Below are 14,904 nucleotides of genomic sequence, written 5' to 3'. Positions count from 1 at the left end.
GCACCACCCCTGTCCCTCAGGTTGTGTGTGGTATTGCAGCTCAGTTCCAATGAAGTGAAAGGAGCCAAGTTGTAATACCTCACACAACCTGAAGACAGGTGTGGCGCTGATTTTATTCTGGAAATCACTTGTTTTTCTTTCCTGGATGAACATTGTTGCCTCCATCTTTGTCGCCTCCACACGGTGAGGTCCAGAGATCAGTGCCTCCAGCTGTTGCAAAACTACAACTCCCAGCAGGCTGTCCGGGCATGCTGGGAGTTGTAGTTTTGCAACAGCTGGAGATCCACAGTTGGAAGACCACTGCTATAGCTGTATGAAGACTAACAATTGCGTGAGTAGAACTACAAGTCCCAGTAGTCTAACAAGAAAGACTCACACACCAATTACATGCACCCAGGCCTCACCTCCAGCCGTCACCGAGCACCTGCTGTAATCGCCTTCTACCACCAGGGGGCGTGATTAGTTCTGACAAGCCAAGACGGTACGGACGTCACAAGGTCACGTGGCGCTAAGGCAGCGGGCGCTGGGGACGTAAGGCGACGTAGCAGCTTTTGTCAGGGATCCTGCCCGGTCCCTTGTGTGTGTATTCTGGGTGTCAGGGTTGTTGGGGTGCTGGGTATAGGTGTTTGAGGGAGCACGTTTGGGCGCCATGTTGCTTAATGGAAGCGCAACTACGGATACGTGCGTTACCAAATGCAAGGTTTCCAGTAGTAAAGATGGCCGCCTGATCGGCACTGCTGCGCGGAATGAGGGATTTTGTACAGTTAGAGCTTCCGTGGATGTCATGGCGGCCTCCGTGGTGTAATGTGGCGGCGTGAGTGTTCTGTGTGAGTCCAGAGGCTGAAATGTGACCCCGAAACCCTGGACATAACCTGCACCCCCAGATATATATATACAGGACATAACCTGCACCCCCAGATATATATATACACAGGACATAACCTGCACCCCCAGATATATACAGGACATAACCTGCACCCCCAGATATATATACATGGCATAACCTGCACCCCCAGATATATACAGGACATAATCTGCACCCCCCCCAGATATATACAGGACATAACCTGCACCCCCAGATATATATACATGGCATAACCTGCACCCCCAGATATATACAGGACATAATCTGCACCCCCCCCAGATATATACAGGACATAACCTGCACCCCCAGATATATATACAGGGCATAACCTGCACCCCCAGATATATATATACAGGACATAACATGCACCCCCAGATATATACAGGACATAACCTGCACCCCCAGATATATATACAGGGCATAACCTGCACCCCCAGATATATACAGGACATAATCTGCACCCCCCCCCCCCAGATATATACAGGACATAACCTGCACCCCCAGATATATATACAGGGCATAACCTGCACCCCCAGATATATATATATACAGGACATAACATGCACCCCCAGATATATACAGGACATAACCTGCACTCCCAGATATATATATATACACAGGACATAACCTGCACCCCCCAGATTTATACAGGACATAACCTGCACCCCCCCCCAGATATATACAGGACATAATCTGCACCCCCCCCCCCCCCCCCGATATATAGGACATAACCTGCACCCCCCAGATATATACAGGACATAACCTGCACCCCCCCCCCCCCCCCCGATATATACAGGACATAACCTGCACCCCCAGATATATATATACAGGACATAACCTGCACCCCCCAGATATATACAGGACATAACCTGCACCCCCCCCCCCAGATATATACAGGACATAATCTGCACCCCCCCAGATATATAGGACATAACCTGCACCCCCCCCGATATATACAGGACATAACCTGCACCCCCCAGATATATACAGGACATAACCTGCACCCCCCCCCCCAGATATATACAGGACATAACCTGCACCCCCAGATATATATATACAGGACATAACCTGCACCCCCCCCCCATATACACAGGACATAACCTGCACCCCCCAGATATATACAGGACATAACCTGCACCCCCCAGATATATACAGGACATAACCTGCACCCCCCCCCCAGATATATACAGGACATAACCTGTACCCCCAGATATATATATACAGGACATAACCTGCACCCCCAGATATATACAGGACATAACCTGCACCCCCCAGATATATACAGGACATAACCTGCACCCCCAGATATATACAGGACATAACCTGCACCCCCCAGATATATATATACAGGACATAACCTGCACCCCCCAGATATATACAGGACATAACCTGCACCCCCAGATATATACAGGACATAACCTGCACCCCCCAGATATATATATATACAGGACATAACCTGCACCCCCCAAATATATACAGGACATAACCTGCACCCCCAGATATATACAGGACATAACCTGCACCCCCCAGATATATACTGGACATAACTTGTACCCCCCAGATTTTGTAATAGAAGTAATTTACAAATCTGTTTAACTTTCTGGCACCAGTTCATAAAAAAAAAAAAAAATGTTCTCCACCGGAGTACCCCTTTAATGGTGCAGTGCTTCCACTCAGTGGGGAGTCCATCCAGTGAGTTTCTGCACCTCAGGGTCACCAAAAAAGTACCTCGGCTCAAGACTTACCCAGCCTCATGGCGAGACCCGGAGGGAGCAGGTCTCATCAGGGCAGCAGAACGCCCTGTTACACTTGTCTCCTACCATGCAGCACCCATCCGCACCGTCGCTGTTTGGACCACCGGCATGAAACTGATAAGAACAGACACTACTCTTGATCTTAGCCAAAAGGCCAATTTTCTGGACCTGCTATTTGGGAAACCCTCTTCACTCACTAATCCTTGTTCTTGTGATTTCTCCACAGATTAAGACGAAGCCTCTGACTGTTCCTCCCGACACCTACGGAGAGAGAAGAAATGCAGCCAATCTCCGTCCGCATGTAGTATCTACAATCAGTCGCCCTACGCTTCATCCATGGAGATCTCTAGTTCTGATCCCAAGCGCTCCCCCAGTCAGCCCTGCAGTGCGGAGATCACAGACGATCACATGACCTTCCCTCTCCGGGAGATTTCCCAGACTCCGGCCTCCACATCTGAGTCCTGTGGACTCTTCATGCACTGGAAGCTTCAGGCGCTCCGTAAGACGGATCTCAGTAAGAAGGGCAGCGTGGACAAGGACATCGAGGAGGTTGTGAGGGACATCAACCTCCAGGACTGTTACTTCACCACCAGCTCCTGCTCCGGGAGGATCATCCTTATAGATGAGGTGAAGACTGAATACTAGGATCCTACTAGGGCAATGGTCTTAAAACGGTGGACTTCTAGATGGTGAAAAACTACAACTCCCAGCATGCCCGGACAGCCGTTGGCTGTCCGGGCATGCTGGGAGTTGTAGTTTTGCAATAGTTTTAGGGTCACCGTTTGATGACCACTGTACTGGTGCTTCATATAATGAACCCATTGAACATGGTAGTATAAATAATGACCTGTTTTTCTCCAGGTTGGCTGTGGTTTTACAACTTGGCTCCATTCACTTCAATGGAACTGAGCTGCAGAACCACACCCAACCTGGAGACAGACAGGGAGCGGTTTTTGAAAGAAATTTTCTCTGTTTTTCTATTCCTGGATAACCCCTTTAAAGAAGATATAATATATATCATGGACAGAAAACGTACAAGTTTTAGATGGCAGGGAGTCCGACCGCTGGGACCCCTGTGATCTCCTGTACAGGGCCCCAGCTCTCCCCGGGAAGGGAGCATGTCAACCCCTGAACATAGCGGCGCCCGACACGCCCCCTCCATATATTTCTATGGGAGAGCTGCAGCATCTAGACCACTCTTTCCCAACCCATGTGCCTCCAGCTGTTGCAAAACCTCAACTCCCTTTACATCCTCTTTAGTGGTTCCATTAAAAGGAGCTGTAAACAGACAAGAGCCGTTCAGGCGACGGCCGTTTCGCGTCTCACCTGGCACTTTCTCTAGCTTTATAGACGTGAAACGGCCGTGGCCTGGAATGTCTTCTGTCAGTTTTATAGACCAGTGTGCCTCAAGCTGTTGCAAAACTACAACCCCCAGCATGCCCGAACAGCCGTTGGCTTGGAGTTGTAGTTTTGCAACAGCTGGAGGGCCACCATTTGAAGACCAATGTACTAGTGCTTCATATAATGAACCCATGGAACATGGTAGTATAAATAATGACCTGTTTTTCTGTTTTCTCTCAGAACCCTGATGTGTCCTTAGTACAGAAAGAGAACTGCTCGTGGCTTTTTGTAACTCATGATCTTTGCACTAAAGAAGACGTGGTGAGTACGTGCCGTGGGCTACAGATATGTTCAGGAACATTAAAGGGGTGCTCCGCCCCTAGACATCCTATCCCCTATCCAAAAGATAGGGGATAAGATGTCTGATCACGGGGGTCCTGCCACTGGGACCCCCCTGCGATTTCCACGGAGCACCCTGCATTCTGTGCCCGTAGACATGACATGTAGGGGGCGTTGCGTGACGTCACGTTCCCATTCTCGGAAATCCAGCTTTTCCAAGACTGGAGCAGCATTCTTGCATCCCCGTTGGATAGGGGATAAGATGTCTTAGGGCCGGAGCACCCCTTTAATCCCCATTTGTCTTCAGTTTTCAGGTCTTCAGAAAGCCTCTGGAGATGCCGTGCTGAAGTTTGAACCCTTCGTCTTGCACGTACAGTGTCGTACACTAGAGGATGCTCAGCTGCTGGTAAGAAATTAATAATTGTGTTATCAGATTTTTATTGCTTCTACAGATGGAAAAAACCACTGGGAATCAGGTGGGGATCTCAAACTTCTGTGACCCCAGTGATACCCTTTACCTGAGGAACCATGGTGCTGTGTTACTATAAATACACTGCGCTGGATCAGGAGTATCGGTGTCTTTTTTGTTATGTTTTTTGCCCATATCGTGCACACTCACAATCACTGGTCATACAGCGCCAATAATTTCATCACCGCTGCATCTATGCTTTTCAGTACTGTAACTGTCCATGCTTGCTGGGAGTTGTAGTTTTGCAACAGCTGGAGGCAGGCTGGTTGGGAAACATTGGCCTACCTATATACCATCTGTAAAACACAAACCTCCAGGAGGATTATAGGCGCTGCCAGCAAAAGCCATACAGTGTGGTGTCAAGCGTTATGAAACCGATCCGGTTTCTTCCTCAGGCACGATAAAAACCACCAAATGCCGAAAATATATATATACATACACCCTCCCCCCCCCACCCCCCCCCCGAATCACATCACGTGACCGGAAGTGACATCATCGTATAATTACACAAAAATATATATATTATATCCAGAGATATTGAACGGACCACTGTATAAGAATATGTGCTATTTTTGATGTGTGTAATGTTTAGATACATGTTTTATATCTTTTATATGTTATATGTTACCTATATATTTTTGTGTAATGATATGATGATGTCACTTCCGGTCATGTGATGTGATTGGGGAGTTTATATATTCGGCATTTGGTGGTTTTTATCGTGCCTGAGGAAGAAACATTTTATACCATACTGGATCGCATTTCCTGGCATCGCCCTATAATCCTCCTGGAGGTTTGTGTTTTAACCCCTTAATGACGCAGGACGTAAATGTACATCCTGGTGAGCTGGTACTTAATGCACCAGGACAAACATTTACATCCTATGCATAACCGCAATCATCGGAGCGATGCTCGCTTCATGCGCAGCAGGTCCTGGCTGCTGATAGCAGCCAGGGACCCGCCTGTAATGGCGGACATCCGCAGTCGCGCGGATGTCCGCCATTAACCCCTCAGATGCTGTGATCAATACAGATCACAGCATCTGCAGCATCGCGGTAATTTGAATGGATGATCGGATCGCCTGCAGCGCTGCCGCGGCGATCCGATCATCCAGCATGGCAGCCGGAGGTCCCCTCAGCTGGCTCCGCTGCCTTCCACGGGTCTTCTGCTCTGGTCTGCGATTGAGCAGAAGATGACCGATAATACTGATCAGTGCTGTGTCCTATACATAGCACTGAACAGTATTAGCAATAGAATGATTGCTATAAATAGTCCCCTATGGGGACTATTAAAGTGTAAAAGTAAAAAAAGTTAAAAATGAAAGTAAAAAAAAATGTGAAAAACCCCTCCCCAATAAAAATGTAAATTGTCCCATTTTCCCTATTTCACCCCCAAAAAGTGTAAAAAAAAATTATTTTATATACATATTTGGTATCGCCACGTGCGTAAATATCCCAACTATTAAAATAAAATGTTAATGATACCGTACGGTGAACGTTAAAAAAAAAAAGTACCAAATAGCTGCTATTTTATTCGAATTTTTTTAAATAAAAAATGTATTATGTTTTATATAAGCAAATATGGTATCAATAAAAAGTACAGATCACTGTGCAAAATATGAGCCCTCATACCGTTGCTTGTACGGGTATCATTTTAATCATATTGATCCAAAGAATAAAGAACACATGTCATTTTTACCGTAAATTGTATAGCGTGAAAACTAAACCTTCCAAAATTTGCAAAATTGCGGTTTTCTTTTTAATTTCCCCACACAAATTGTATTTTTTTTGGTTGCACCATACATTTTATGGTAAAGTGAGTGATGGCATTACAATGGACAACTGATTGCGCAAAAAACAAGCCCTCATACTAGTCTGTGGATGAAAATATAAAAGAGTTATGATTTTTTGAAGGCGAGGAGAAAAAAACAAAAACGTTAAAATAAAATTGTCCTTAAGGGGTTAAAAGGGGTACTCCGGTGGAAAACATTTATTCATTTTTATTTTTTCCAAATCAACTGGTGCCAGAAAGTTAAACAGATTTGTAAATGACTTCTGTTAAAAAAATCTAAATCCTTCCAGTACTTATCAGCTGCTACAGAGGAAGCTCTTTTCTTTTTGAATTTCTTTTCTGTCTGACCACAGTGCTCTCTACTGACACCTCTGTTCATGTCAGGAACTGTCCAGAGCAGAAACAAATCCCTATAGCAAACCTCTCCCGCTCTGGACAGTTCCTGACATGGACAGAGGTGTCAGCAGAGAGCACTGTGGTCAGACAGAAAGGAAATTCAAAAAGAAAAGAACTTCCTGTGGAGCATACAGCAGCTGATAAGTACTGGAAGGAGTACGATTTTTTTTTTATAGAAGTAATTTACAAATCTGTTTAATTTTCTGTCATCAGTTGATTTAAAAAAAAAAAAAAAAAAACATTTTCCAGCGGAGTACTCACTTAAATTCTTCCAAATTAGCGCCACCCTATCCTCAGGTTGTGTTTGGCATTACAACTTGGCTCCATTCACCTTAGTTGAGCTGATCTGTAATGCCACACACAACCTAAGAACAAATCTCACCGTATTATAGATTTATGATGTACATAAAGAAGGTTGCAACAGCACTCTAGGTCAAAAAATGGAGGCTCTTACATAGTTACATAGTTAGTATGGTTGAAAAAAGACATACGTCCATCAAGTCCAACCAGGGAATTGAAGTGAAGGGTGTAAGGGGATAAGGGGAAGGGATGTAGTTTTATAATTCTGCATAAGCATTAATGTTATTTTGTTCCAGGAATGTATCTAACCCTGTTTTAAAGCTGTTAATTGTTCCTGCTGTGACCAGTTCCTGAGGTAGACCGTTCCATAAATTCACAGTCCTCACGGTAAAGAAGGCGTGTCGCCCCTTTAGACTAAACCTTTTCTTCTCCAGATGGAGGGAGTGCCCCCTCGTCCTTTGGGGGGGGGTTTAACCTGGAACAGTTTTTCTCCATATTTTTTGTATGGGCCATTTATATACTTATATACGTTTATCATATCCCCCCTTAAACGTCTCTTCTCAAGACTAAACAATTGTAACTCCTTTAATCGCTCCTCATAGCTAAGATGTTCCATGCCCCATATTAGTTTAGTCGCGCATCTCTGCACCCTTTCCAACTCCGCAGTGTCCCTTTTATGAACAGGCGACCAAAACTGAACAGCATATTCCAGGTGAGGCCGTACCAATGCTTTATAAAGGGGGAGTATTATGTCCCTGTCCCTCGAGTCCAGGCCTCTTAGCGCACTTTTTGATCAAAATGTGTCCCCCATCCACCACGCGGAGGTGGCCTCATATGGGATGGGACCCTAACATGATAACTCGCCTCTGCTGTGCATATAGCCTCTGACTGTGGGACATGTTGGATCAGCCATTGACTAAACCCCCTCCAGTCTGAGAGGGGTGGGGTGCACGGCTAAAGAGGGTGCCACCCCCCCCAACTTACAAAGTAAAAACAAAAGGTAAAATAGCCAGCACAACAACCTAATACACATACACATAAATATAGATTTATGATGTAGATCCTGGTGACCGGCTCCCTATAACACAACTTTCTCTGGTTCCTTACAGCACGGCGTTGCCATCAATTCGGGTTTTCGAAATTCGGGAATAACTGTTGGCAAGAAAGGGAAGATTATTATGGTAAGTCTCTGGTTCCTTGTGGCAGGAGAGGAGCCATACTTCTATTGCAGTGTCCACAATGGCAACAAACCTCTTCATTTACAATGGGTAATTCGGCGGTGGTGTCCTGAGTCCTTTATATAGGGAGGTCACGTCCTGTAAGAACCGTAGGTGACTGTCACATGGTCACGGTGTTACTAGGAAAGCATTAATGTAATGTAATCACAAAACACAGCGTGAGGGGCAGAGGAAGAGTTCTCCAGAACAGACGTCCCCAAACCCAGTCTTCAAGGACCACCAACAGTCCAGGATTTGAATTTTTCCCTGTTCTATTTTGATAGAGTAGGGTTTCCCAACCAGCGTGCCTCCTGCTGTAGCAAAACTACAACTCCCAGCATGCCCGGACAGCCGAAGGCTGGGAGTTGTAGTTTTGCAACAGCTGGAGGCACTCTGGTTGCAAAACGCTGCAATAGTGTAACTGGAAAAAACCCAGAACGTTGGTGAGCCTTAAAGGAGTACTCCCGTGGAAAACTTTTATTTATTTATTTATTTTTTTTAAATCAACTGGTGCCAGAAAGTTAAACAGATTTTTAAATTACTTCTATTAAAAAATCTTAATCCTTCCAGTACTTATTAGCTGATGATTAGTACAAAGGAAATGTGCTTTTCTTTTTGGAACACAGTGCTCTCTGCTGACATCATGACCACAGTGCTCTCTGCTGACCTCTGCTGTCCATTTTAGGAACTGTCCAGAGCAGCATAATGTTTTCTATGGGGATTTTCTCCTACTCTGGACAGTTCTTAAAATGGACAGAGATGTCAGCAGAGAGCACTGTGCTCGTAATGTCAGCAGAGAGCTCTGTGTTCCAAAAAGAAAACCATTTCCTCTGTAGTATTCAGCAGCTTATAAGTACTGGAAGGATTAAGATTTTTTTTAATAGAAGTAATTTACAAATCTGTTTAACTTTCTGGCACCAGTTGATATAAAAAAAAAATGTTTTCCACAAAAGTACCCCTTTAAGCACTCTATTCTACGCATCCTTTAACCCTTTAAAGTGGTATAACAACTTAAAATACATCTCTCATAGTCTGTGTTCACACCACGTTTTTGCAATTCAGTTCCCGTATCAGGTTTTTGATTAAAAAAAAAAAAAAACGGATTCCTCAAAACCTGACTAAACTGTATCAAAATGTGTGTATAATCTGTATACAGTTTGAAAAATGATGTCCGGTTGCATCCGTTTTTTAAGAAAAAAAAAATGTATACGTTTTTAACTTTTCACTCCATTATGAATAAAGTTTCACTTGTTTGATTGAAATTCCAAGAAAAAAAAACTGTGCAAAGTCAAAAACCGTATGGTGAAAACCGGATGGAACCGTACGCACATATGGTTGCACATACAGTTCTGTACGGTTTCCATTGACTCCCATGTTAAAAAAAAAAAAAAAAAAGTATACGTTTCAATACGGCTTTTCACCAGGACAGAAAACCATGGTAGGCTACGGTTTTGGGTAGGGAAAAAAACGGACAAAACCGTACAGGATGCAAAACTGACACAACCTGATGCATCTTTTGGAATACGGTTTTCAATGGAGAGTCAATGCATACGGTTTTCAATACGGTTCCGTACGGTTTTCAAATTGAAAATGTATACGGGAAATGTATTGCAAGAATGTGGTGTGAACCCGGCCTTACATAGGATAGGGCATAAGTGTCAAGATTGTGGGAGGGGAATCTAACTATGGGGAATCTAGTGATCTTAAAGGGGTACTCCGCTGCTCAGCGTTCGGAACAAAGTGTCTCGAACGCTTAGAGTCGGGGGCTAGTGATGTCACGGCCACGCCCCCTTGTGACGTCACGCCCCGCCCCCTCAATGCATGTCTATGGGAGGGGGCATGATGACCGCCATGCGCCCTCCGGTAGACTTTCATTGAGGGGGCGGGGTGTGACATCCCGAGGGGGCGGGGCCGTGACATCACAAGCCCCCAGTGCCGGCTCTAAGCATTCAAAATATTTCATTCCGAACACTGAGCAGTGGAGTTCCCCTTTAAATTAACAGGACCTGAGTCTCTCACTGGATTGGAGCGGTGGGTTGCTCCATGTATTGCCTATAGGAGCGTGGAGATTGTTGGCACTCCCATAGACCATATATGGAGCAGTGGCGTGCGCGCGTGATTTGCTGCTCCATTTTGAGTTGCGACTTAGGTCTCTGTTCTCGAGATCCAGTGGTCAGTCTGGCACTTATCTAACACTATCCTGTGCATCGTGCCGACAGGGGTTTTGGCTGGTGGCCATTTTGCTCAAGATTAAGGGATTTTACTATATGGCTGCAAATCTTCTCTTCTTCTGTAGTCAAGTGGACAGTAACTTTCTTTCAGAAGGGGGTGAGAATCTTTTAGGGGTGTTCTGACATAAAAAAAAAAATTAAAGGATAAGTATCATGAAAAAAAAACTTCTGCTCTCTCATAGAGCTATAGAGGCCATAGAGGGGCGGCCGCTGCCTCCAACTTAAAATACTCTCATATATAAAATCTCTCCTACATAGGACAGGGCATAAGTGTCAAGATTGTGGAAGGGGATCTAACTATGGGAAAGCTAGTGATCTTAAAGGGGTACTCCGCTGCTCAGCGCTTGGAACAAAATGTTCAGAACACTTAGAGCCGGCGCCGGTGGCTAGTGATGCCACGGCCCCTTGTGACGTCACGATCAGTCAATGCAAGTCTATGGGGGGTGGGGGCATGATGACTGCCATGCCCCCTCCCATAGACTTGCATTGATGGGGTGGGGAGTGATGTCACGACACGCCCCTGTGATGGAGAGCCGGGGCTCCAAACAGCAAATCACGGGGGGTGGGGGGGGGGGGGGGGGCAGCACATGCAACTTTTCTACACATGCTGCGACTTTGATTTTTTGCTTATTCCAAAGCACATTTCTGAAATCTGTTCACATAATAATAATTTATCAAATGCGATAGTCGCTATATATGGAGAAAAAAAGTTACATCTCCATTTAAAAGTTTCATATGTATTCCAGGTCCAACCTGGCTTTACAGAAAGTGCAGACGTCCGCAGAAAAGGACATTAACACTTCAACAACTGTTCTTGTTCTTCATCATGAAACAAAGCTACTACATTAATGTTAATTATGAAAAAAAATGTAATATTTAACTTATAACTATTAATTTTAAGGTTGAAAATACACACTGCACACCTTGTTAATTTTAGGACACGTACATGCTGGCGTACCCGCTAAATTTTGAAATTAACATTGTGTTAAAATAGAATAAGGCGCAAAATAATTGTGTAAGAATTTTTACAGACTACGTAAATAACCCATATGTGGCACTGAAATTTTTTCTTAAAAAAAAAGAAACATCCATAGTAACACAGCTTCATGCACATTTTGGGGTGGGTACTACTGAGATGTATTTTTTTTTTTTGTGGCTTCACTATTGTTTATGTGCCTGTTGGTGCTGCGCTGTCTTCCTTCCTGACGTAAACTCCGACCTCAGCGCAGCGACACAAGACTCCGCCCACCAGCATCACAAAATGCGGGCTCAAAATTAAACAAAAAAGCCTCCAGAATACGGATAATCATGGTGCGGCATAGTATGTTTTTAATATTTTTTTTATCTCTGAGGAGGGTGGATGGGTTGTTGCGGATAGTTGGAGTGCAGCTATTTAGTGCCAGTCAGAGTGTCACCCGATGCGGTACGCCCCCCCCCCCCCCCGGTCACTCTGGTAATAAAGGGTAGATTAAGAACTTTGGCCATTAACATAAGGGAAAACTTTTCTGCTTTAAAAAATGCCTTTGTAAGCGCATTTCCCGGGTTTTGCTTACGTGAGGTTTATTTATCAAGGTCGTGCTGTTTGATAAATAGGTCGCATGTAAGCAAAAGTAAGTAAAAAAAATTGTCATATAAAAGCCAAACGTATGAAAAGAATGATAAATCTCCTTCATAGTGATGATGAGATGTGCGGGTTGGCGTCTGTTTTTGTATTGCAGGCGGTACGCAGCACTCATTGCCTGGAGGTGCCCCTGAGCCACAAGGCAAAGTGTCTGGTGAGCGACGAATATGTGGAGTTCTTGGTGCAAACAGCAAGTCTGAAAATGGAAGAAAACAAGAAGAGGATTGGCAGGTGAGGGACAGAGAGAGACAGGGGGGCACATGATCTAGCGATATGCTGGAACCTCTATAGGGGCACTGTCACTTTAACCCCTTAACGACGCAGGCCGTAAATGTACGTCCTGGTGAGGTGGTACTTAACACACCAGGACGTACATTTATGTCCTATACATAACCGCGAGCATCGGAGCGATGCTCGGGTCATGTGCGGCAGGTCCCGGCTGCTGATAGCAGCCAGGGACCAGCCGGTAATGGCCAAGATCCGCGATCCGCGAGATGTCCGCCATTAACCGTGATCAATACAGATCACGGCATCTGCAGCATTGTGCTCACTAAAATGGATGATCGGATCGCCCACAGTGCTGCCGCGGCGATCCGGTCATCCAGAACGGCAGACGGAGGTCCCCTCACCTGCCTCCGCTGCCTTCCACGGGTCTTCTGCTCTGGTCTGAGATCGAGCAGACCAGAGCTGAAGATGAAAGATAATACTGATCAGTGCTCTGTCCTAAAGATAGCACTGAACAGTATTAGCAATCGAGTGATTGCTATGAATAGTCCCCTATGGGGACTATTAAAGTGTAAAAATAAAAGTAAAAAAATTTGAAAAACCCCCTCACCCCAATAAAAATGTAAATTGTCCCATTCTCCCTATTTCACCCCCAAAAAGTGTAAAAAATAAATAAAAAATGTTATATACCTACAGTGGTCCCTCAACATACGATGGTAATTAGTTCCAAACGACCCATCGTTTGTCGAATCCATTGTATGTTGAGGGATCTGTGAAATGTAAAGTATAGGAAGCTGTACTCACCTGTCCCCGTCGCTCCGGACCAGGTCCTCACTGCTCCCGATGCTGTCCCAGGGGCTCCCGATGCTGTCCCGCTGCTACGGTGTCTTCTTCGCGATCCTCCGGTGTCTTGCGCATCTTCTGCAGGGTCCGGGCCTCGCTTTCCGGTGACGTTATTACGCTGCATACGGAAAAATGAAAAAGTTATAGGTCTTTAAAATAGGGGGATTTTAAACGGGAGCGAATGGGATTTAGTACATTATACAAATAGTAGGAATGGGTCAGGATGCTATAACCCATTGCAACCCTTAAAGGGGTATTCCAGTAAAAAAAAAAAAAAAAAAATTTTAAGTAATTGACAAATCTGTTTAACTTTCTGGAGCCAGTTTTTTTTTTTTTACTGTAATACCCTTTAAATACCAATAAGCTGTTTTGCAGATTTTACAGCTGTCTTCAGACTGAATTACACAAGAGAAAGCAAGTCAAGGACCAAGATGGCGATCAGCTGCCTGTGCGCCCGGTATATACCCGCAGGCGGAGGAGACAAGATGGGGACAAGACACGAGACGTGGCGCAGCCTGACAACTCTGTGGACGATGAAGAGACCAGTATCTTATTTCAGGATATGACGCTATCGTCTGTGCAGGAATAATATGGTAAAATCCCTGGTGGGGCAAAGGAAAGAGCGGGCATCACAGAGATCATGGCAGAGGACTGTGTTTTCAATGATTACAAACACTTTTTCAATTTGACCTATCCCCAGCAGGTGGCGATGTGCCATAGGATATTGCAGAGTTAAAGGGGTACTCCGGTGGAAAACTTTTTTTTCTTTTATTTTTTTTTAAATCAACTGGTGCCAGAAAGTTAGGCTGCATTCACATCTCGGTCAGCTCAGTTTTGACCCATATGCGGTTTTGGACCGGACCTAAAACCGTAGTATACTACGGTTTTAGGTCCGGTAAGGAAACCGCATACGGGTCAAAACTGAGCTGACCGGAGTCACCGTTTGACTCCGGTCGGCTCATTAAAGTAAATGGAATCACGGGCTGATCCGGCTGGGGGAGGGGCAAACCGGGCGCTCCTGTACCTCAGGCGGATCAGCCCGTGACTCCATTTACTTTAATGAGCCGACCGGAGTCAAACGGTGACTCCGGTCGGCTCATTAAAGTAAATGGAGTCACAGGCTGATCCGCCTGGGGTACAGGAGCGCCCGGTTTGCCCCTCCCCCAGCCGGATCCGGCGTCCGTATATACAAAACGAGATGTGAATGCAGCCTTAAACAGATTTGTAAATGACTTCTATTAAAAAAATCTTAATCCTTCCAGTACTTATTAGCGGCTATATACTACAGAGGAAATTCTTTTCTATCACGAGCACAGTGCTCTCTGCATTTTATGAACTGTCCAGAGCAGCATAGGTTTGCTATGGAGATTTTCTCCTGCTCTGGACAGTTCCTGACATGGACAGTTGTGTTAACAGAGAGCACTGTGGTCAGAGAGAAAAGAACTATACAACTTCCTCTGGAGCATACAGCAGCTGATAAGTACTGGAAGGATTAAGATTTTTTTAATAGAA

At 45.0% G+C, this 14,904-nt stretch overlaps 2 protein-coding genes across 3 annotated transcripts in view; one reads left to right on the top strand and one right to left on the bottom strand.

The window, feature by feature from the left end:
* The window catches only part of CRYZ (crystallin zeta), a 29,507-nt gene extending 28,905 nt beyond the window's left edge, over positions 1-602 (bottom strand). The window contains exon 1 of the mRNA XM_056532689.1: positions 405-602. The gene's annotated coding sequence lies outside the window, so the exon portion shown is untranslated. The remainder of the gene's footprint in view (positions 1-404) is intronic.
* Positions 603-685: 83 nt separating this feature from the next.
* TYW3 (tRNA-yW synthesizing protein 3 homolog) lies at positions 686-14,265 on the top strand. Of its 2 annotated transcripts, none has more exons than XM_056532690.1 (7): positions 686-827; positions 2,846-3,246; positions 4,201-4,281; positions 4,607-4,705; positions 8,365-8,436; positions 12,422-12,555; positions 13,768-14,265. In XM_056532690.1, the coding sequence occupies exons 2-7, from the start codon at positions 2,956-2,958 to the stop codon at positions 13,979-13,981; spliced, it is 891 nt and encodes a 296-aa protein (XP_056388665.1). In that variant the 5' UTR covers positions 686-827; positions 2,846-2,955; the 3' UTR covers positions 13,982-14,265. The 2 variants fall into 2 exon arrangements, with proteins under 2 accessions (XP_056388665.1, XP_056388668.1); XM_056532693.1 differs by having other exon boundaries at positions 715-814.
* Positions 14,266-14,904: the final 639 nt, after the last annotated feature.

This window comes from Hyla sarda, chromosome 7, assembly GCF_029499605.1.
Source record: "Hyla sarda isolate aHylSar1 chromosome 7, aHylSar1.hap1, whole genome shotgun sequence".
Taxonomy (NCBI): domain Eukaryota; kingdom Metazoa; phylum Chordata; class Amphibia; order Anura; family Hylidae; genus Hyla; species Hyla sarda.
This window is presented reverse-complemented; position numbering and strand designations above follow the sequence as displayed.